Raw genomic sequence first — 24,925 nt, forward strand, 5'->3', positions numbered from 1 at the left:
ACGAACGACCTCAAACGTATCAAATGAACATGATCAAATAGGTATTCAAGATTCAAGTACCTATGCACAATAGACGTACCGTAAAACCACCCATGTATAGTCCAGAAGCCAAACTAGATAACTAGAAGTTGTGGTACAAAATCAACTCGTAAGTCTTCTTTTAGGTGACGCTATTATTTCAATGTATTGATTTTATAGCTAAATATTTAAAAAAAATGAAGCTGAGACAAAAGCAAATATAAATTTAGTATATATCTACGTATACCTACTTAATTAGGTCTTGTAGTTGACACTAAATAAATGAACTTTCTTTCTTTGTTGTTTCAGTACTGCATGGGTTGTATTTCGGTGGCTGTTCTGGCCTTGATTCATCTCAATCCAGTCTGAATTTATTAGCTGAAAATGTGATCACCACCCCTTTTTACCACAATTCATACCTAAGTACCTACATGATGAGGTTAAAATAAAACTAAACCGGTAAGGCTTAAATTTCTGTAATCTCAATAAAAACAATCTCTACAAGTAATTTAAGTATTACATATGCGTATCATCGCCCTCGAACGTTGGATTGCTGGCACCTTTGAGATGAGACATTGACACTTCCTTCGTTTTTTTCTGAAACATAAAATCCTCGAGTTATTTAGGTATGGTATAAGTGTGAAACTTAAGACTGCATCGAGCAAAATCAGCGAAAACGGCAGTCACCGTTTAGTCGCTAGCGTTCTCATCTCTTGATAAAAAATAATATAATAAATGTCATTATTATCCCAAAGAGTGTGTTTACAACGAATCACCCTTGAAAATCTGAAATCTTTTAAAATATAATAAATACACTTATGCAAAGTTGTATCTAAAACGTGATGAACGAGTGTCAGCGTTTAGTAAAATTTGTATAAAAAAATCGATGCTCATGCTATAAAATCGAGTGATTTCGAAAGCCAGATAACTGGACTACAACGAATCAGGAGGAGGATTGAAAAACATACATAAAAAAACATAGTCACAACCGAATACAGAAGGATAAGGAGGCTCATTCTATGAAATTGAAGTCAGTTAATTATGAATTTCTGCTCGATATCGAAACAACTCGGTAACCGAGTACCTACATACAAGCTTTTGGGTATTCGATATCGTATCTTTACGAACTAATACTAATAGTCAGTGATATTTGTGAGGGGGCAGGTAGAGGAGCCTCACAGGGATGAAGGGAATGAAAAGGCAGGATCCAGAGCGATGAGGGGTATTTATTATTTAAATAAAAAGGCACAATATGTGCCTTGGTGATGATGTAGATATATATCTGGAAGGTGTGCAGGGCCACAAAACGAGCACTATACTGAACTGCACGCACTTATGAATTATTACGTTTACTAATAAAAATCACACTTAAACGGTCGTGTTTAGAAACTTGGGAAGTACAGTCCGTTAGATAAAATGATGTTTATCGATCAAAGTATGTGATCGAACTGAAAATAAAAATCATTGAATGGAATTTGGAATAGGATTTGAATTTCAAAAAGGAATTTAGAATTTGTATGGTGCCAGAAATAGTATGAAGGTCGATAGTGTAACGCTTCGTTACACGCACCGTTACACTACCGGGGTCGCCCTGGAAGGGAAAATCCTGGGGCTTATGGCCAAAGGATTTTTCCGTAATGTAAATATAATGTAATGAATATGGGTATGAGTGATAAATTTAGAAGGTGGGGATGTTATATACAATGTATATCATACAAGAGAGGCGATTTAAACATGCATACCAAAGGTCATTCATACATCATCTTATAAAATTTTGGTTAATTGTTTAACCAAAATAAGTTTCAATAGAGTACTCCTTTAAGTAGAGGACGTACTCATTAAATCGCTCTCCATTAGTATTAAGGCTTATTAATCAGTAACCACCCGCTGAATATTAATGAATCTAAATATAATATCTACAATAATGTGTACCTACAAAGAGTACGGTTGTTGAAATTTATTCAACAAAATAATGCCGTATGGAATGTAGGATTACTACAAAATATCATAAGATAATTCCTTAATGGAATTAATAAATGTACTGTACGGTACGTATGTACCTAAGTACGTAAATATGAACGTTATGTCAAGGGAAGAAATATATAAATAAGTATTGTTCTAACTCTGGTAGAGTTAGCTTTGAATAACGTTATATGAACGTAATATAACGTTATATAAATTAAATAGTATAAATGAACGTATAAATTCGTACTAAGTAGGTATGTACGAAATGTAATGAGTCCGAAATGTATAATGGGGATGAGATATAATTATAAATGTATAACATTATATACAATATTTTACAAGTTAGGAGCTTAGGAGAAAAGTAGCTAAGTTTGAGCCAAATAAGAATCTAATTAAGGAAAAACAGTATATTATTTATTTTAGAATTTTGGGGAGAGGTTTAAGGTCTCTAATATGCCATCGTCCGAGCATTTTGCCGGACATGTCTTGTAGGACATATACTAAGGGTGATATTTTTTTTAGGATAGAACATTTAATAAACTTGGGTGCAAGTTTAGCAGAATAGTGTTTAGGAGAATTACTAATTGCGTAATTTCGTTTCCAGACGATGTCATTTTCGTTGAATTCGAAATGTTGGTGATGTTTATTATACGATGAAGAATTGGTTTGGTGTGCTCTCCAAAGACGGGCTTGTACTTCGGAGAAGACAGGCTGGAGAAGACCAAGATTATCAGCGTATTCGTCTCTGGGCGCGAATATAATATCATCTGTGAGATCAGATTTATCGTATGCTGATCCACATGTGACTAATTCGCGACCAAATACAAGGAAAGAAGGAGTATAATTTGTTGTTTCATTTACGGAAGTATTAATAGCAAATTGTATCTTATGTAGGTTGATATCCCAATTCCTGTGGTCATCCTGTATGAATGAGGATATTGCTGTGGTAACAACTTTATTATATCTCTCCACGGGATTTGGTTGGGCGCATTTAATTGCGCAATAGTGTATTTTTGGGATCTGATAGGAGTGGAATAAATCCGTTGTCTCTTGACTAACGAATTGAGGACCATGGTCAAGAATTATGGTCTGTGGGATTCCGTACACTAGGAAAACTAGGTTTTCTAGAATATGAACGATTACTGATGACGTAGCACGTTTAATCGCAAAGAGGAGGCAGTATTTTGAAAAACAGCAAGTAACGACAAAGATGAATCTGTTGTGTTTTAGTGTAGTAGGCAAGGGGCCGATCAAATCTATTGAAATGCATTGAAAGGGTCGAGAGCATTGCTTAGGTTTACCCATTAGGCCAAGTTTTAGTTGGGTTTGGTGTTTGCAAGCTAAGCAAGTCTCGCATTTGGCAATAAAATTTGAAATATCTTTGTACATTCCTGGCCAAAAATATTTCAATTTAACTTTATTGTATGTTTTAAATGTTCCGAAATGAGCGCAAGTTGGGGTGGAATGATTTTCTGTGATAATGGGTATTCTGTACTCTAGTGGGATAACTTCTTTCCAATTATACTCAGATTGGAGTAACGAAGGGGTTTTTGAGTATCGGTATAATTTATTATTATGTATTATGTAATCTGGAGTGGTGTTGGGGTTAGAACTGCATTTAGCGTAGATATTATTATACCAGTCGTCATTGGTATTAGAACTATTGTAGTTAATAACGTCTACTGAAGGTAAGCGTGATAAAGCGTCAGGGATTAGATGATCTTTACCACGTTTATGTTTAATTTCGAAGTTAAATGTAGATAGACGAATACTCCAGCGGGCTAGACGTCCGGTTGGATTATCTAGATGGAGAAACCATTGTAATGCGGAATGGTCTGTGTAGATTGTGAACTTTAAGCCGTTGTCAAGATAGCAACGCCAATGTTCTAGGGCTAGTAAGACACTTAAGAGTTCTCTTTCTGTAATTGAGTAATTTCTTTGGGGACCAGTTAGGGATTTGCTCATATAAGCAATGGGTTTCTCAACGCCATCAAATTCTTGGGTCAGCATGGCACCGATGCCGAAGCTGGATGCGTCACAGTGGACTGCGAAGGGTTTTGAGAAGTCTGGGCAAGCAAGAACAGGGGTAGAGACTAGAGCTTCTTTAATGGATTTGAAGGCATTGTCTTCTAGTGATGTCCATTTAAATGGTGGTGCTTTTTTGGAAGTGGAGGTAAGTTTAGTTAGTGGTGCAACCTTTGTGCTGAAATCGGGGATAAAGCGTCTATACCAACTTGCTGTACCTAGGAACTTTTTAACTTCTCGAGGAGTTGTGGGAGGTGGGATGTTAAGTATTGCCTTAACCTTGTCAGGATCTGTTTGAAAGCCGTGTTCATTAATTATGTAACCAAGATATTTAAGTTCTTTTTTGAAAAATGAACACTTGGGGAAGTTTATAGTAATGTTGGCTTGTACTAGCCTTTGGTAAACTTTATTAAGTAAAGTGATGTGTTCATCGAAAGTATTACTTATGATGATAATATCATCTAAGTAGGTAAATACTGAGTTATCAAGGTTTTCAGAAGGGAATAACGCATCCATAAAGCGTTGTTGGGTAGCAGGGGCATTAGTCAATCCAAAAGGCATTACGCGAAACATGTACATGCCTTTTGAGGGTACATGGAAACTAGTTTTAGGTCTATCAGAAGGGCGTAGGGGTATTTCCCAAAATGCTTTTGCTATGTCTATCGATGATAGATATTTAGCATTTTTTAGATTATCTAGAATGTCAGAAATGAGTGGGAGTTTGTAGGCATCTTTGCGCGTAATCGAATTTAGTTTACGGCTGTCGATGCAAAAACGCCACGTTCCATCTTTTTTAGGAGTTATTATGACAGGGTTTAGCCATGGGCTTTCACAGGGTTCGATAACATTAAGCTTTAGCATTTCATCAACTTCTTTGCATAAAGCTTTTTGTTTCTCTGGAGAAAGCCTATAGCATCGCTGTTTGATTGGTGGATGGTCACCGGTATCAATGTGATGTTCAATGAGGTGGGTTCGTCCTAAGGGTTTGGTTTCTGTTGAAATATTTTTAAATTTTTCAATAATAGTATCTGAAATTAACTGTTGAGTTTCAGAAAGGTTGTCATAATTAGTGATGTGTTGGTCGCAGGTGGAAATAACTAGGGTATCTATATGTTTATCAGAATATGACGTTATGTCAGGTAATATGTGGGGAGCTATATTGAATTTTCTCCAAAAATTTGTGCCTAGAATCAAGGGTTGCTTTACAGTAGGGATAACATGAGCGGTAATAATAGCCACAATATTTTTGTACGAAATTGGTAGTTGAATTGTACCAATAGAGTATATAGGGTAGCCGTCGGCTACAGAGCCTACGACTTTATGGTCGTAATTTATGGTAAAATTGTGGGATAAGAGAATTTTATGGGAATTATTTCCGAAAATAGTTAAAGCACTGCCACTGTCTAAGAGGCCACATAAAGTTAAATTATTTGTCTGGATGTTGACATAAGGTCGTTCATCGTATGGATCTTGAGTGAAAAGTGCTGATGTAGTATTGTATGATGACATAAATAATTTAATGGTATCTAACCATTGGTTCCATTCTGTAGCAGTAGTTTTATTTAAGTTACTTTTCTCCTTTATGCGTTTTTTGGAAATTTATGGCAAACTGTACATTTTGCAAAAGTGACATTTTGTTTGCCACAGCGGAAGCATACTATATTTTTGCTTGTACAAATATCTAAAGAATGATCGTTTGTTCTGCAACGCGGACAGGAGTAACGTAACGTAGAAGGTGGTGCTGTTACAGTATGGAATGGTTTATTAAATGGGAATGGTGGTATATACGGTTGGGAAGGGGGGGTATGGTTAGAATCTTGTTGAATGTTGGTATAGTTGCTAGAGCTATAAGTAGAGGTAGTATTACAGCTTTCGTACCATTTGCACGATTGGAATAATGTGTCTATAGACGTAACATCTGTAGGAACTAATCTGGAACTGTAATAAGGGCTCATGTTTCTACGGAGGATATCTATTTTTTGTTTTTCAGAAAGGGGTTCATGTAATTTGGAAAAGAGGGCTTCCATGGCTGAAAAATACATTATTATTCGTTCATGTTGTTTTTGTTTACGGGAATGTATATTTTGTAGTAAGTTGTGGTCATGGTCATGCAATTCGAAATCTTTTAAGAAGTGGGTTTTAAATGATTTCCAATCTGTAAGGGTTGTTTTCTTTGACCTATACCAATCTAAAGGAGTGCCTGATAAAAAATCGTATATATATTTGTGTAGGCGTTTGTCGTCAATGTTACGCGCAATTGCAAACTCTTCGATGTTTCGAATAAAATCATAAGGGCAACTATCGCCTTTATAGTTGAATTTTTTAAAATCGCTTGGTTTTGCTTCAGAGAGGTTGGTTAATTTTCGAGCAAGTAGGTCTAAATTTGTGGAATCATCTATCAAAGAGGTTGCTGACGCGTAAGTTGACGTTGTTGTTGACGGTTGTGACATGTTAAATTTTGTTTGACATTTTGACAAAAATTCGCATATTTTCGAATAGTTGTCAATAATTTCTGGAGATAATTCAGTGGTAATATGGAGACGTTCTATTCTGTTATATAAATGAAATAAGAAAACCGCTATTCTATCGTGCTTCGCTTGGTTGGTGGTCGCAAGCTGTAGCTGAGAAGAAACTATTGTGAGGCATCTGCTAATTTCGGTGATATCCTGTTCAAGATCATATGGGCTGGAGAGATTCGAACACGGGTCCGCGAATAAATTTGGAGTGAGGAGCTGTCTTAAATCATCAGCCTGCGCGGTGGCTGGGAACTGAATGTTCCTGAGTTTGAGCTCATAGATGAGTTCAGGTTTATTTAATAGTGCTGGATTCATTGTTTATTAAAGTGGATACCTATCACGAAGAGAATAATTGATGTTATCAATATAAATAAAATATGTAGTTATTAAATTTTATTTTTTATTGAATCGAAAGGAGAAGTTTATTGTGATATTAGGCTTAGTTGTGTATATTTATTTAATCGGGTGAAGGATAAGCTATCGGATTATCTCCAACAGTACTGCCGTAAGTCAGGATTGGCTCGCACTTCAGTGACTCCAAGGAGTTTTAAAAACACTTAGGATTGAAACCAATTTGTGAGATTTCAGTGGAAATCTTGGATTGTGTAATTGTATGTGATAGATGTTTTGTGTAATCACTATGTTAAGAGTTTTGTTACGTGGCGCGACAAAAAGCGTTGGACGCTGGCATAATAGGGATTAGAAAATAGATATAGATAAATTGGTATAAGATGATGAATGATGATAGATGTATATGTAATTGGTTATTTAAGGGGGGAATTTTGGTTAAACGGTTGAGGATTAGATAAAAGGTTGGTTGTAAAATAGAAAATTAAATAAAATGATGTTAGGCCGAGAGATATTGCGAAAATTTGAGTTGGGTCGACTATAACCTTTTAGAATTTTGAAAAGATCTTAAAGCTAGCAATTACAAACAATATAAAAAAAAATTGGTAGAATAATGAAAAATGTAGAACTGGAACAGCTGGTTGCGGTTGTTGGGTAGGAGCAGGTGCTGGCACGGAGGAACTGGAACGGGCTGCTCAGCGTCGTAGGGCGGGTGGGTGTCTTGTCAGGTCCGGGTTTGAGCACGTTGATGGCGCCAGTGTGAGGGGGCAGGTAGAGGAGCCTCACAGGGATGAAGGGAATGAAAAGGCAGGATCCAGAGCGATGAGGGGTATTTATTATTTAAATAAAAAGGCACAATATGTGCCTTGGTGATGATGTAGATATATATCTGGAAGGTGTGCAGGGCCACAAAACGAGCACTATACTGAACTGCACGCACTTATGAATTATTACGTTTACTAATAAAAATCACACTTAAACGGTCGTGTTTAGAAACTTGGGAAGTACAGTCCGTTAGATAAAATGATGTTTATCGATCAAAGTATGTGATCGAACTGAAAATAAAAATCATTGAATGGAATTTGGAATAGGATTTGAATTTCAAAAAGGAATTTAGAATTTGTATGGTGCCAGAAATAGTATGAAGGTCGATAGTGTAACGCTTCGTTACACGCACCGTTACAATATTAATACACATTATATAATAAATGTAGGTAGGTACCTACCAAGAACAGATAGTTATGTAAAGATTATCCACTTACCGGAGGTTTATAGACCTCGTTGCCGAGCTTCTTAATTCCTGCGAAGTGATTTTCTATATCACCCAACTCTTTTCCTTCAGTTTCCGGCAGAATAAAATACAACACCAAACACCCAGTTAAGCTGAAAATAAAAACAACTAGGTAAAGTTAAGGTGGGGTCGTACCTTATCATTTTAGATTATTTATTATTTATTTAGATAGATTGTGTTATGTAATCATTTTATATTGCATCAATATGTTTATAGTGGAAGGCGTGCCAATAACAGTCAATGACTTAACATTTATATAGCTGGAGAGTAGTTTACATGGTATAAATATTTTAAAAAAAATTACTAAATAACACCTATACATACGTCACTTGGTGAACCATCATATACTTTGAAGACCATTTTAAACCAACAACATAAGTACCTAGTAGAAATGTTATGCATACCCGTAGAATTAGTATAAATACCGATTATGTTGCGGAAAAAGACACGCCCAAGTTTTTAGTTCCTATACTAACTTCCGAGACATGGAGACGTTATGCGAGAAAGCTTACCTTACTGCACCATAGAGGCCATACGTGCCACGGATTGAGATGCTGTCCAATAAGGCAACATACAATCTGTTGGTTAGGAAGCCGAAGATGTAGCCTGCGCCACTGGCGAGGCCGGCGCCTCCGGATCGCGTCTTTGCGCTGAATACCTGGACGTTAAAATCGAATGTCACACAAAAAGTATAAAAACCAATCACTATATTTTTATCATCAAATGATAATTTGTTATAATTTGTACAGTTCCGTATCCGTACACAGAACAATGGTGTTCCGGAAATTACAGACCGCGGGCAAGGAGCTATTTAATTTCGTCGGTCATTGCGTCTTGATTGAAAATTTGTCATGGCTCCTCTACACGGCGCCGGCCACTCCAAGGGACGCAGCCATGCGGTAGAGTGAGATAGCAATATCACTTGCTCCCTCTAACGCATAAATGCGTCCCTTGGAGTGGCCGGCGTTGGCCCATCGTGTAGAGGAGCCATCAGATAGTAGTTCATATTTTTTTTATATATGCTATTATGAATAAAAATAATCTTCACGCTAATGGTCATGAAAATATGTACCTGGCTCACGGTCTTTTACCTAAGAAAGATGGCTTAGTTAAAGCAGTGCAACAAGTTGGATAATGGATTTAATACGTATTACGTATATGTAGGTACAGTCACCATCAGATATATCTGAGCAGCCAAGGTGGTCACAATATCTGAACACGCGCTCTAACGCCTTAACAATAGCTGAGGCGTGTTCAGATATTTGTGAGCGCGTTGGCCGCTCCGATATATCTGATGGCGACTGTACCATCAGCCGTAAAAGTGCATGGCGAATTTATCAATGTACCTACTGACTGTACCTACATCATAGGATCAATACTAACCCCTGTGGAATTTAATTGCTAGCTCATCCTATTTCATAATTTGAATACCTAGCCTAGGTTAACGAATTTATAACAAATTATAAATCAAATCAAGGAAATGATTGAATTACATATATAATATAATAATATAATAACAGAGGTAATATTACCTCACCAATAAGAATCCAAGGCAGTAATCTGATCCCCGTGTGTGTGATGAAGGCGAGCATCAAGAGAAGGCTGGTGGGGATCCACGAGTAGCCCGACATTATACTTGTCTGAAATTAGAGTACCTCGTTTAGCACGATATTTATATAGGTACTAATACATGAGGATGAATACGCTAAATATGTACCTATGGAAAAAAAGTATAAAGGTGGGTAATTTTTCTATCTCCAAGAATAATTGCCCGTCAAAGAACTTCGTGTTATATCTACGTTCTGGGCTATAACCGCGAAAATCGAATCGAATTTTTCTCTGTCACTCTAATTACGCCTTCATTGGAGTGAAGGAGAAAGATCCCCGCAATTTGCTAATTTCGGTTTTCACGGTAACCCTCCAGTTCAGTTACTTGCGAATATTGGCTGAACCTTGGAATAGGTCTAATTAGTAAAGAAAAAAGCTGCCGTCGTTACACTGCACAAGGCAACGATTAAACTTACTGCTATGTCACTGTCGAGAGTCCCGTTCACACCAGTGTCAGCAATAGATTCCGCTGAGATACTATGCTGTAAGGAAAAAAAAACTGTAGGTACTCAAAAACGTTATGGATAAAAAATGGACGTGATTAATTTATTAAATATATTGATTATTAATCAGCGAATAATAAATGTCCCTGTACTCATAACCTGTATATTAATAACCTGATGTGATTAATTCGTTTCCTGACCCACATTCCCACATATAAAGTCAGAAGCGTATGCAACAGTGCCAACAGTGCATCCTTTTGGAGACATGGACTCCAAGGTAACCCGGACCCGGTGCTGTCTCCATCGTACCCTACCTGGGCTATAACCGCGAAAATGGAAGTTCGCAAATTGCGGGCATTTTCTCTGTCAGTTTAATTACGCCTTCATTGGAGTAAAAGAGGAAAATCCCTGCAATTTGCGATTTTCGGTTTTCGCGGTAGCCCCTCTGTACAGCGAACAGCTATATATTCAAGTAGGTGTACGAGCACACCTTCCCCCTAATGTGGATTCATTCGTAATAAAACGGTGCAGAAACAAAATATCACAAGCCAACTGAAACAATAATGTATTGTTTACTAGAACACCTTTAAAATACTTCTTCTTCGTTACACTCTTGACAGAGTGGTCTTTATGTAGACTTTTGAGAGACTCGTATCACGACACGTCGCCTTTCCTCCCGTAGAGCTGCTTTCAGTGAGCATTCGCTTACTTATTGTGTACGACACTGGCTTTGATTTGGTCGGTCCATCTCATACTTACAATTTGTATATAACCGTCGTATGCCGCAACGAGTACACAACAGATCCCCGCCCCCAGCGTGGAGAACACAGCCAAGGGACGTTTCCCCGTGTAGTGCACCAGCGCCACACACGCCCCGGAGCCCAATATCTGCACGACGCCCAGGATCAACGTAGCGTAGTACTTGTCTATCGGAGCTTCTAACATCTGGAATATGGACACCGCGTATGTCTGCGCGAGCCCATCATGCAAACAAATTAGGTACGAATTATGATTATATAGGTACGTTTTTAATCACCCGGATGTTAATTAAAGCAAAATTTGGCGTCTAGCATAGAATTATTTTGTATTGTGACTGATGATAAAGTTGCATTTTATTCACAAGAGTTTTAATTTTGAGTTGTTTCCTCATGTTGGCTGGTAGTGGTGGTGGCTTTTAAGTGATGATTTTGAATGATAAATATTTAATAGGTCTCATTTAGGTTCTGTATTTATCCGTTTGCAAACTATTGTAGTCTGCGGTACTTATTATTAGAAGAAACTGATAACATGTCTCGGATAAAGTGGTTTTTATCATGATTATGTTTTATCTCAACAGAGTTTAAGAATATGTAAACAAAATACGAATGATTCAGACGTCTGTTCAGATTATCAACGTAGGCTTATCTCTCAACGCATGTGGAAATCTCCTTGTCGGTGTCATGATTTCAGATGTCTAAATAGAAAGAGTGCCTCTTCATAGTATACATAACAATCATACTTATTTAGCTAGACAGACACACTGACAGCCAGCTGACGCCGCTGTATATTGCGATGCTAGCTAATGTTAAACACGCTATGTAGGTACCTAATCACATGTCAAAGATTTCGTTGAACTTCAAAAAAACTTAAGTAAGAATTAAGAATATACCTGTAACGTAGTCATGCCGCTGAAATGTCCAATGAAGAAGCAGTAACTAACGAGAAAGAATGGAAACAAAAATGTTCTCTCCAGGTAATACGATAATTTCTCTCTAATTGTTTCATCCGAGTCCTCTGATTGCACTAAAAAAAAGACAATCATAAGAAGGCATTAGTTAGGTAAGTATACTATATACCTAATATAGGTACCGACTAAAGAAATAATTTTTCCATTTTCATTGAGTTTATAAAGCGATTAAAACTGATCCGACAAATCTCAGGCACTATAAAACATATACACAGCGATCTCATTGTATTGTATTTGTTTATTTTTTCGTTCTAATTAGATAACTAATTATTGCCCTGACTATATCCGAGAAGGAAGAAAGCTAGCCATCAGCTAAGTACTTAGCTCCTAATTTGTTTGTTACCTTTTTTATTTTTATATAATGCCTGGATGTCTCGCAGTTCTTTCTCTACGGCACTGGAGTGAGTCCATCCACGAAGCCATTGCAGGCTCTGGAAATATTACAGCGTATCAGCTTATGTTATCCAAACCGCTCCATACAAAAACATACACAGCTATTCATGTAAATTAATGAACAAAGTTTTGTACGGAACACTAAAAAGCAACAATAAAAATAATCACAAAGGTAGAGCGGTTATCTTTTCACACTACCTACTGTTTCATTCCCATTTTAAAACTACGTGTTGGATTTTAATGAAACAATTGCACATACAAAGACATGAGGTATATTTTTATGCCTGTAATTAGTTTATTAGCTCCAACTAATCCAGCGTATAAAAACAAACGAAATAGAGAATTAACAAGTTTTGTCTGAAAAACTTAAATTCCTTGTATTTTTCAAATATGGTTTATGAAATAGGATTATAGTTTATGAAATAGGAAGCTACATTAAACTAATTACAAGCATAGGCATATGCTTAATCCTATTGTGAGTAATTACAATATTTCATCAAGCTAGCTAGTCGTTTTAAAATGAGAGCGTAACTACGTTTATATGGAAAACCGAGCTTGCTGCGGACTCTTATAGTGCACTTATTTACAACAGACGCATATGATATGACACTCGAGCTAAATATTTTTCACTCGTCTTTTGTCTCTCGATCTAGTTAAGTACTGAGAAATACTTTATTTGCTGAAATTTAATTATGTCGTAGGTATCTATTTGGAAACATGTTTACGCGGTGATACTGCACATTTCAAACAACCGACTTGACGATACTTACGGTGACAATGTTGTTATAGGATATTATCAAGAATCAATCTATCATGGCCCTCAAAAGGCAAACGTCTACCGTTTGAAGATTTGCAGGTATAAGAGTTTCTTTTTTATGACAATTAGTCAAAAATATGCACAGAAAAATAATCGATTGCTTTAAATGCCGAAAAAAAAGTCGCAACACAGGAAATAAAATGCGTTTGTACGGGACAGCCCGTGGAATGCTTCAAACCTGAAATTAGTCTTACTCAGACCTATAGTTACATACTTATTGTATTCAACCACAGAATAAATAATAGTACTAGGTACAGAAAACTCACTCTCTAACAAAACGCGTCTGTCACGTTCAGCACAGATATGGCCGCTGAGTGGCGACAGCGCCACGCGCGGCTTATGGCAAACCCCAAAATTGGGGTCGAACGGATGTTCTTTTAGCTACATGTAGCAAAGCGACGAAATCGCGGAGTGAGTCACGCCTGATTTAACTGTGATTTACACTAAGAAACTAAGACCAACTGAGGGCAACGCGTTATTATATAAGCATCTAAAGCTTTATTAACAAATTTATTCATTTCTGGTATAGGGCATCTTATTAAGTACTACCTATACTGTATAATAAAATCACTCATGGGATCTTGCGAGGCTAGACTGTCTGATTTACTTTGTCCGGGCACTGTTTTTTTCGTCCATGCTTCAGAAGTTAACGAAATTGCTGACTTTCGTCTGAAGTTTTAATCAAAGGCAACTCGGAAATAATGTCATAATTGAACAACGAATCCAATTGAACATTGCATTATGGATATAATTGGCTGTTTGCCCAACTGCGGCAAATTCCTCGATAACAGCGACGTTACGAGTGTTTTGTCAAGGTTAATCATGCAGTGATGACTTCACAAAGTGGTTCACCTTATTAAATATGTATTATTGTAGGTACCCGTGTAAAGATTTAAGGACACTCATTTTGAAGGTTGTCTGTAAAGAACCCCAGACGAATCCTAAAAAAATTAAGGCTTGTGTGATATGTGTTGAACCTAGGTACGTTTTGATTGTTCCCGTGTTTAAGTAATTGTCTATTATCTATTATACCGTCAACTCATACTTAAAGGTTGCGGCACACCAAAAAGCACGGCGCCACCGCGCCAGATCAGCAGCGGCAGCGCCGACCCAACGTGACCCAACTAAGGTAGTTAAAAGAGTCGCGGTACAATCGGTCAATCGCACATAAATTTTCGTCGCATCTAATTTCGAGAGCTAATAGGTTTATATACAGTTTGTATTTCAATCTAAATATTATATTTTATTTTCTATTTAATAATTACCTACCTTCCTAAGATATAAACTACATAGTTTCGATTTTCGAATCGAATTCATAGGTAGTCTAGTAGAACACAAAAGAGCGTTCCTGCAATGTAAGAATATTGTGACAGAAAATAGCAGTTTAAAAAAAGGCTTCGGTTTCCAGGACTCACCTTCGTGGCTTTGTAGTTCTAACTAGGTCAGTTGTAAATATACCTTATTTAAAAGTGTTCTTCCGAAACTTAGATTCATAAAAATATGAAAACTTCATAGCCGAGCGTCGTGATTTTGTGATCGTGAATGACATAAGTGACATAACTCTATGTCTACACATTAAAATTCTAATGATACGAGTGATATTTACCAACTTCGCTTCATCGTATCGTTTCCGCGATACAAGCCAGTGCGGAGACTCGGGAACGAAGAACAGTGCGATCACCGCGAGGATCTGTTCAAAAAGAAATGGGGCTTTTATTTTAATTATAAAATAGCTTTATACAAAGTCCTGCTTTTGTCAGATGCGCCTGACACTTTTAGTATGAGAAAGTCCAAGTCGCCTGGCTTTGTAGTAAGAAGTTTGGGACCTTAAAATACTTGCCGTAAATATGATGTTAACGAGTGCCACGGTTCGCCAGTACATGAGCAGGCCGAAGAGGAACTGCGTGAACACGCCAATGATGATGCACATCGAGCTGGTGGCCGTGAACGCTCCCCGGAGGTGCGGCTGTGTTATCTCAGCCACGTATGTTAACACCTGCATACATATAAGCCTGCATATTTATACGCCAATTATTTGGCGCCAATTATTTATTTGGCCAATTATTTCGATTCACGGGTAAAACTAGTTTGGATCCAACGATTCCAACGTCCAGTTTGACATTTTTTATTAGAGAATGTACCTATGAATGAAGTTAGAGGTCACATTTGCGTTGCGTCCTAAAATATAAAAATTTAGATGATATAAGTAGATGCGGATTATGATTAAAATTTATGCAGATAGGAGCCGAATAAATAAATATAGATGGTCAAGCAAATGTTGTCAGTAGAAAAAGGCGCGAAATTCAAATTTTCTATGGGATGATATCCTTTCGCGCCTACATTTTTTAAATTTGCCGCCTTTTTCTACTGACAAGATCTGCTTGACCCAGTTATAGTAGCAGTATAGAATAACTTTAACCATAGATTTCGCTGTTCTACTTCTTACCTGCTCTTACTAAGAAAAAAAAAGTTATATGTTTATGGGTCAACTTTACATTTTTATAGTGCCACCTATTTGGTGAAACTAGGGTTGCCAACTTTTTTTTGGTAGTTTGGTATTTTCCAGAATGAATGAGGCATCAAAAATATAGTACATTTAAAAAAATATAGTACTTTTAGATAAAATACTAAACATGAGTGTAACATACGTTTAATCGGAAATATAGTATTTTAGCGTACTATATATTTTTCCAAAAGTATATAGTACAGAGAGCCAAAATATAGTACAATACTATATAATATAGAACGGTTGGCAACCCTAGGTGAAACGGAACAGCTCATGAAGACTAGACTTGAACTCCTCTACGACGGAAGTTTTTTAAAAGTCTTGAGGCTATATAGTTGTTACGAGATGCACTATGGTTGTAAATAATTTTAATGGCATTCCGAACTGTTTTGCGAAGTCGGTTTAGCTTTTCTATTAAAGATTAAATTACTTTATTGATAAAAACAAAGAAAGAAATAAACAAACAAAGAAATAAACAAACAGATCGCCGTCAACGGGCAAGGTGCCCAGAAGGCTGGCCGTATTTCCCCGCTGTATAGCGATGCCAATACGCTGGGCGAAATAGTGGCCAGCCCTCTGGGCACCTTGCCCGTTGACGGCGATCTGTTTGTTTATTTCTTTGTCGCTTTGTGCTTTCGGCAGAAGCCTCTATTAAGCGCGCCGACAAGTCTTTGTACAGTCGATTAAATTAAATAAGCAATATTTTAATGAGAGCAGAGGTTTTAGATTTACCGGAGCTTCAAGAAGTCCTCCCGCCAACCCAGTGAGGAACAGAGCTCCATATAAATGCTCTGGAGTGGTGGAAAAATGGAACATGAGCCAAGCCACGAAGAAGGGTAGGTTCACGAACTGCATCGCGCGCCGCCGGCCCATCGGAGCGGTCACCGCGCCGGACAATGCGCAGCCCACTGGGACCACTATTAAGTTGATTGAACCTGAAAAACGCTTTTTCATATCTCATGCTCTGAAAGTGGGTCGTTGTTGTTCTAATAGGTGCGCAGAAAGTGATACGTTTATGCTCTAGTGCAGAAAAGTGGTGTACTCCTCTGCGTCCCCGTCCCACGAACAACTGGGTGGAAACAAAATGGAAAAATAGTGTCTTTATTTCCTCGCTTGGAACAGTTGGTAATTGTTTAATTTTATTAATCCCACGTTGATCCTTTTTTTATAAAAAATGATATAAGTGAATTGTTAAAAACAAATTATTCTTGATTTATTTCGTTGAATTCTATTAACTCGATTTCATAAGGCGGAAACCAAAAGGAATACACCAAAAATATTTTTTTAAACCTTACACTTGCGTAAATGGGCAAAGGCAGAATCTTATACAGCCACAGTTAAACATTTGTACGATATTAAATTGATTTTAAAGATATTTAGCACTATATTCATGAAAATAAAATAAAATACAAGGAAAAAATTACTTATATTATTAATTAAATTGTTATTTCATATTTAAAATACTTTTATTATGTTATTACGTGGTGCGGCGCACCAAGGTCGCGGTGCGGTCCGGTAGTCTGTTGCGGCTTTTAGAACGAAAAAGTATAAAATTAAAAAGTAAGAGGCAACCCATACAACCATTTCCAGTCGCCGTTACGACGCGGTGTAGACACATCTTGTGTCGACACCGTCTGTTTCGGTCACAATTCCAGTCGCAGAGTCGTCGCCGTGTCGACACAGTTACCAGAAATGGGGAAGGGTCGACACATGACACAAAGTGACATAAAGTGTGGTCGCCGTGTGCACACATTGTTACTAGTTTGCGACTACTTTATGCCAAAATCATTCGTTCATTTTGTTCCTGTCAAATGGAAACTGTCAGATGGAAAAATAGTTAAATAAAAATAAGTGACATTAATACGCCATCTCTAAAACGGATTACAAGACGTAATTATATATTGTTTGCATTTATATTACAATAGGACTTAAATTATTATGGGGAATTAAACTGCTCGAGTGATTTGATAAACTAAGTGTAATATAATCAACGCGCCACCACATTGTTTTAGTTTAGCCGGAAATGAAATTGTTTACTTCTCAGTGCTTGTGTTCATAAATATATTATTTGATGAATTTTTAGTACTTCGATGCGTATACTATACTTAGATAACAGAAATAACGCTTTACATACTACGAAACTTGTTAATTATGATGTATAAATATGGTTTATGGCTGCGAAATATTGCAGTCACAAAGTAGTCGCAAATGTTTCGACTTTGTGTCGACTCTGTGTAGACACATGACACGCGCTGTCAAAAGTAATAACAAAGTTACTCGATTTGCAAAATGGCTCCTTGTGTTCATTTGTTTTCAGATATTCTCAAAGTGTAAAAATGACGTGGTCAGAGATGGGACTTAATAGATTAACTGTTTATTCGACTAAGGCCCACTTGCACCGTCCCACTAACCCTGGGTTAAGCGGTTAAACCGTTAACCCAGTATCAAATTGTACTGGTAACCATGGTAACTCCAGGTTTAACCAGTTAACCCCGGGTTAGTGGAATGGTGCAAGTGGCGCTAATTAATGGAATAAATAAAGTTAATCCTCAAATTTTAATCACGATTAGGTTAGTCGACCTAACATAGATTGAATTTGAATGAATCTGAACATTAATCGAATAAATTATCGATTAAATCTCGGTTGGAAGTTGACAGGGGGCCATTTTTGTACGTAAAAATAATAGAAATGTCTTGCATGCAGATGGTAGCCAAACACTTTGTCATAAAAGTCGAGATGGGTGTCGATTTATAGGTTTTAGGGAGTGCTGATTTCGAAAATGATGACGATTTTGGAATCCAAAATGGCGGCCATGCACTGTGTCATAAAAGTCGTCATGGATGTCGTTTTATACGTTTTAGGGGGCCCCAATTTTGAAAATGATGACCATTTTGGAATCCAAAATGGCGGCCATGCACTATGCCATAAAAGTCGTCATGGGTGTCGTTTTATAGGTTTTAGGAGGCGCAGATTTCAAAAATGATGACCATTTTGGATTCCAAGATGGCGGCCATGCGCTATGTCATAAAAGTCGTCATGGATGTCGTTTTATAGGTTTTAGGGGGCCCCGATTTAGAAAATGATGACCATTTTTAAATCCAAAATGGCGGCCATGCACTATGTCATAAAAGTCGTCATGGGTGTCGTTTTATAGGTTTTAAGGGGCGCAGATTTCGAAAACGATGACCATTTTGGATTCTAAGATGGCGGCCATGCACTATGTCATAAAAGTCGTCATGGATGTCGTTTTATAGGTTTTACGGGGCCCCGCTTTCGAAAATGATGACCATTTTGGAATCCAGAATGGCGGCCATGCACTATGTCATAAAAGTCGTCATGGGTGTCGTTTTATAGGTTTTGGGGGGCGGAGATTTCGAAAATGATAACCATTTTCGATTCCAAAATGGCGGCCATGCACTATGTCATAAAAGTCGTCATGGATGTCGTTTTATGGGTTTTAGGGGGCCCCGATTTAGAAAATGATGACCATTTTGAAATCCAAAATCGCGGCCATGCACTATGTCATAAAAGTCGTCATGGGTGTCGTTTTATAGGTTTTGGGGGGCGCAGATTTCGAAAACGATAACCATTTTCGATTCCAAAATGGCGGCCATGCACTATGTCATAAAAGTCGTCATGGATGTCGTTTTATAGGTTTTGGGGGGCGCAGATTTACAAAATGATGACCATTTTGGATTCCAAAATGGTGGCCATGCACTATGTCATAAAAGTCGTCATGGGTGTCGTTTTATAGGTTTTAGGGGGCGCAGATTTCGAAAACGATGACCATTTTGGATTCCAAGATGGCGGCCATGCACTATGTCATAAAAGTCGTCATGGGTGTCGTTTTATAGGTTTTAGGGGGCGCAGATTTCGAAAACGATGACCATTTTGGATTCCAAGATGGCGGCCATGCACTATGTCATAAAAATCGTCATGGATGTCGTTTTATAGGTTTTAGGGGGCCCCGATTTAGAAAATGATGACCATTTTGAAATCTGAAATGGCGGCCATGCACTGTCATAAAAGTTGTCATGGGTATCGTTTTATAGGTTTTGGGGGGCGCAGATTTAGTAAATGATGACCATTTTGGAATCCAGAATGGCGGCCATGCACTATGTCATGAAAGTCATCATGGGTGTCGTTTTATAGGTTTTGGGGGGCGCAGATTTCGAAAACGATAACCATTTTCGATTCCAAAATGGCGGCCATGCACTATGTCATAAAAGTCGTCATGGATATCGTTTTATAGGTTTTAGGGGGCCCCGATTTAGAAAATGATGACCATTTTGAAATCTGAAATGGCGGCCATGCACTGTCATAAAAGTTGTCATGGGTATCGTTTTATAGGCTTTGGGGGGCGCAGATTTAGTAAATGATGACCATTTTGGATTCCAAAATGGTGGCCATGCACTATGTCATAAAAGTCGTCATGGGTGTCGTTTTATAGGTGTTAGGGGGCGCAGATTTCGAAAACAATGACCATTTTGGATTCCAAGATGGCGGCCATGCACTATGTCATAAAAGTCGTCATGGATGTCGTTTTATAGGTTTTAGGGGACGCAGATTTCGAAAATGATGGCCATTTTGGAATCCAAAATGGCGGCCATGCACTATGTCATAAAAGTTGTCATGGGTGTCGTTTTATAGGTTTTAGGGGGCCCTGATTTCGAAAATGATGACCATTTTGGAATCCAAAATGGCGGTCATGCACTATGTCATAAAAGTTGTCATGGGTGTCGTTTTATAGGTTTTAGGGGGCCCTGATTTCGAAAATGATGACCATTTTGGAATCCAAAATGGCGGCCATGCACTATGTTAAAAGTCGACATGGATGTCGGTTTGTTGGTCATGGTCATCATTTTCGAAATCTGCTCTTCCTAACACCTATAAATCAACATCTATGACGGCTTATATGACAAAGTGCACGGCAGACATCTTGGAATCCAAAATGGTCATCATTTTCGAATTCTGCACTCCCTAAAACCTATAAAACGATATCCATGACGACTTTTATGACAAAGTGCACGGCACACATCTTGGATTCCAAACTGGTCATCATTTTCGAAATCGGCACTTCCTAAAACCTATAAAACGATATTCATGACGACTTTTATGACAAAATACGTAGCCGCCATCTTGGATTATAAAATGATCATCGTTTTCGAATTCTGCACTCCCTATAACCTATAAGTCGACATCCGTGACGACGCAAGTTATCTTTATTTTCAGATCTAACAAATTGCTACAGAATACAAAGGACAAAAAAAGAAGCGAGGAGGTAATGAAACAAGCAAAGATACAGATGATTCCTCGACGCAATGGGATGCTTCTTAAATTGTGTCCAGATTTTTTGTCATAAAAGTTTTTATTTTTCACATATTACTCTCACAAGTTCCGTGACATTTCGACCTTGTAATTTTTTAAGTAAATGTTTTTGTTTATCTGTGAGGATCTCACTAGAATAATATAATCAAGGTATGTTTATATTTGATGATTGAAATAGTAACGCAAAAAAAAATTATATCTGTGTCTTATATTCCTGCCGAAGACTTTTATTTTTCCTTTTCCTTCTACACAAGTTTGGTCAAGTAATAAGAATTTAGGGCTCTCAATTTTATTTTGACTTCTACAACATTAAAGCTACGAGGCCATGTTTGGTATCGTTTTCGTATAAATTCGCAGTACCAAATTTAGTTATGGTATCACATTGACACCATTCCAAAGTAAAAACATATACTTTCTTTTAAACTCCTCTTCACGCTTAAACTGCTGAACAGTTTTAATTTAAATTTAGTACACATATATATTGAGTCCCGAGACAGGACATAATAAGTTATCTCAAAAATCATCCTTTAAAGGTGTGAAATGAGGTGTAGGGAGAGGAATTCAGAATTGACTTCTTGAAGTTAATACTGTTTAAGTTTAGGTTTGAAGTCATGTTTTTTTTATCATTTTTAACTAAATCAAAGATGTAGACCATCCCAAATTTAATATAAATCAGTTCAGCGGTTATTGATTTCCCGTACAAATTTCCACGCCACTTTTCACACCTTCAAAAGATGATTTTGGTTATAAGATCTATCCTATGTCCTGTTCCGGGACGCAAACTATTTCTATACCAAATTTCAACGAAATCGATTCAGCGGTTAAGCGTCAAGAGGAGTTTAAAATAAACCGGCCAAGTGCGAGTCGGACTCGCGTATTAAGGGTTCCGTACATTAAGTCCGACTCGCGCTTGACTGCACATTTCTAATAGGTTTTCCTGTCATCTATAGGTAAAGAACTATTTTGTGTATTCAGACAGACAGACATACAGACGCACGAGTGATCCTATAAGGATTCCGTTTTTTGCTTTTGAGGTACGGAACCCTAAAAAGATATTTTTTTATTTTGTGGAATGGTGTCAATGTGATACCTTAAATGGATTCAGCAACCCAGATTTATACGAAAACGATACCATACACGGCCTTGCACCTTCACTGATGTAGATAATTATATCAAGATAAAATTGAGAGCCCTAAATAAACTTTCAAGAGCGGATATCTCAAAAACTATTCAACATATCGAACAAATTGACGGAATAAACTTGTAACAAATTAAATTAACTTGCATTTTGTATAAGTGGCCATGTCGCTAAGATGCATAGTTTCCGAGATATAATCGAAAAACCGGAAAATGGGACCTTCAAAGCCCCCTCTCTTCCCCCGCTCAAGGGCTACGGCCGGGGACTTTTGATATGTTCACCTCCTAACTTGTCCAAACCAAGTTACAGAGTCAAAAATTGTGTTCCGAGCATTTCCCTCTACAACTTTTTGGAGCATTCGTTGGCTGACCTAAGTAGCTTATTGCATTTCTTTAAAAACTTTTCTGTAAAAGGTTGACGGGTGTTGGGTGTTTATATGGTTTTGGTCGATTATTATCATTTGCATCGCCCATGATGACTTACTAGAATTACTTACGAGCACACGAGACACTAATAGTAGTTTGACAAACCTTGGTTTTCAAGAGGTATTTTATATTGACATTTGCTGTCACAAATTTGCTGTCAGATTTAGTCGCAAACCGCACGCAAAGTGCACACAAATGTGTCGACACCTTGTTACGGAAAAGTGTACACACGGCGACGACACTTTGTTTCGAAACAATTCTAGACACATTGTGTGGACTCTGTTACGACACATCTGACATTTAGTTACCACTTTGATGATTCTGCGACTGGAATGGTTATATGGGAATCCCGCTGATTTTGATACTATAATGAACAAATCATTTAAAAATTACTGCAGTTTGTTAAAAAATGTGTGTTTTTGTAAATATTGCAATCTAAATGATTTTCGCTAGGGGTTATTAATCACACCTGTAAAGTCTCCGATTGCAAGTAAGTCCTAAGGAAAATAAATCATGGCCGTAGATCTATTAGGTACTTCCATTACTGATTTTGCGAAATTGCCTTGTCTTGTTTGGTTTCCTCGCATTCGATATAAAAAGTAGAGTGTTTAACTCGGGTGAAAGGCACCATTTCTGTCTCGGACTATTGGCGCTCTCACTGCGTTCGAGCGCCAAACTACCTCGACAGAAATGGGTGCCTTTCCACCCTTGGTTAACAATCTACTATACCTGAACACTTTTTTGTAGTTTCTATAAAACAAAATAGTCATAGCGTAGGACTAAGCTGTAGGTATGGCATTAGCAATGACAAAGTGTGGTAATGTCATCAAAATTCTACAATAGTATAGAAAATATGACGTTTAATAATGGCACGTCCTCATTTAGTTCTGTTCAGGTCGGTGCATGGTTAGCTTAGACGGGCTCTACTTAGTCTTGTTTAGAATTTAATTAAATACCAGTACGGTTAGGTTAGTTAAGACGAATAAAAAAATAACCACCTGTTTAATATATTCTCGTTAGGACTATTAGGATAATAGAAGTAGGTAAATAAAGAGCAGGAACTCATTACAGTCATGGCGTTACACTACACTACGTAATATGTAATAGAAAATGAACGTGTCCTACAATAGTCATTTTGTGCGGTCATATGAGGAAAAAGGGACGCTCTTTAACATTTATCTTGTTACCGGTAAATGGTAGGTGCTTAACATCAACAACTAGGCATAGATAACTATGACAACCCTTCAGATGGTACAGTCGCCATCAGATATATCGGAGCGGCCATGGTGCTCACAAATATCTGAACACGCCTCTATTATCAAGGCGTTAGAGTGCGTGTTCAGATATTTTGAGCACCTCGGCCGCTCCAATATATCTGATGGCGACTGTAATATGGAATCGGGTCATGTTTATGTAGATAAACTGAAGTTTTCCTTATGATCTGTTACTAGGTCTTGTGATTTACGAGATAGCATTAGATTAGTTTCAAACTAGCTATCTACAAGTCAAGTAGGTGTGTTTTAGTAGTTAGGTATTGGATCAAAGTCATGTTCCTCGATTGTTTTCTTAGCACTTTGATTAAGTACCTACTTAACACTTACATTTTATATTGGCAAAGTCACTTGATGCTAATTTTGAGTTGTTACAATGTTAGCTGGTCGAATTGACTTAATTGATGATTTTAAATAGTAAATATTAAATAGCGTTCATTTGATTTGTAATGTTTTTTTACAGTTAATAACTTGCTCGCGATGGTGTGGTCAAAAATGTATAGGGCGTTGAAACCCTTGCAAGGCTCACGATTCGACTTTCGACCTTACTCGCTGTAGGTACAGCGAGGTAGGTACAGCGTAGGTAGGTACCTACGCTCGTGGTTGAATTTTTTAAAACTAATTAACCCCCTTGTAAAACAATCGCTACTTACTAATCCAAGCTACTTGTGACGGGTATAGACTTAACTCTTCTTCTTCAATTGGTTGGCTCACTGCAGGTATGAGAATTGTCGGAAAACCGAGTGTCATGCCATAACCTGAAATTAAATAATTTCTGTCATAACTCCATCCAAATTCTAAGAATCAATTTAATCTTTAGGATGGGCCCTAGAGAGTGGAACGGTGCTATTTTGTAATGTGAGTTCATTATGTGTAATTTTTTTACCGACTACATTCAATGATGTATTACCAGGCGTGGCTCACTCCGCGATTTCGTCGCTTTGCTACAGGTAGCTAAAAATACATCCGTTCCACACCAATTTTGGTGGCTAGCCGCGCGTGGACATGGCGCCACCTAGCGGCCATATCTGTCCTGATCGTAACAGACGCGTTTTGATAGAAAGTGAGTGTTCTGTACCTAGTAGTAGATATTATTTATTCTGTGG

General features: G+C 37.6%; 1 protein-coding gene across 1 annotated transcript in view; it reads right to left on the reverse strand.

The window, feature by feature from the left end:
• Positions 1–480: 480 nt before the first annotated feature.
• Positions 481–24,925, reverse strand: part of LOC134679441 (facilitated trehalose transporter Tret1-like) — a 31,283-nt gene continuing 6,838 nt past the window's right edge. Inside the window, exons 3-14 of the mRNA XM_063538348.1 lie at positions 24,473–24,577; positions 16,389–16,591; positions 14,991–15,146; positions 14,757–14,840; positions 12,284–12,371; positions 11,863–11,996; positions 10,974–11,183; positions 10,188–10,253; positions 9,696–9,803; positions 8,676–8,821; positions 8,135–8,255; positions 481–615 (exon numbers count right to left, since the gene is read on the reverse strand). Of these exons, the coding sequence (XP_063394418.1) occupies positions 535–615; positions 8,135–8,255; positions 8,676–8,821; positions 9,696–9,803; positions 10,188–10,253; positions 10,974–11,183; positions 11,863–11,996; positions 12,284–12,371; positions 14,757–14,840; positions 14,991–15,146; positions 16,389–16,591; positions 24,473–24,577 (1,502 nt within the window). The 3' untranslated portion in view covers positions 481–534. The remainder of the gene's footprint in view (positions 616–8,134; positions 8,256–8,675; positions 8,822–9,695; positions 9,804–10,187; positions 10,254–10,973; positions 11,184–11,862; positions 11,997–12,283; positions 12,372–14,756; positions 14,841–14,990; positions 15,147–16,388; positions 16,592–24,472; positions 24,578–24,925) is intronic.

This window comes from Cydia fagiglandana, chromosome Z, assembly GCF_963556715.1.
Source record: "Cydia fagiglandana chromosome Z, ilCydFagi1.1, whole genome shotgun sequence".
In the NCBI taxonomy this organism is placed as follows: Eukaryota; Metazoa; Arthropoda; class Insecta; order Lepidoptera; family Tortricidae; genus Cydia; species Cydia fagiglandana.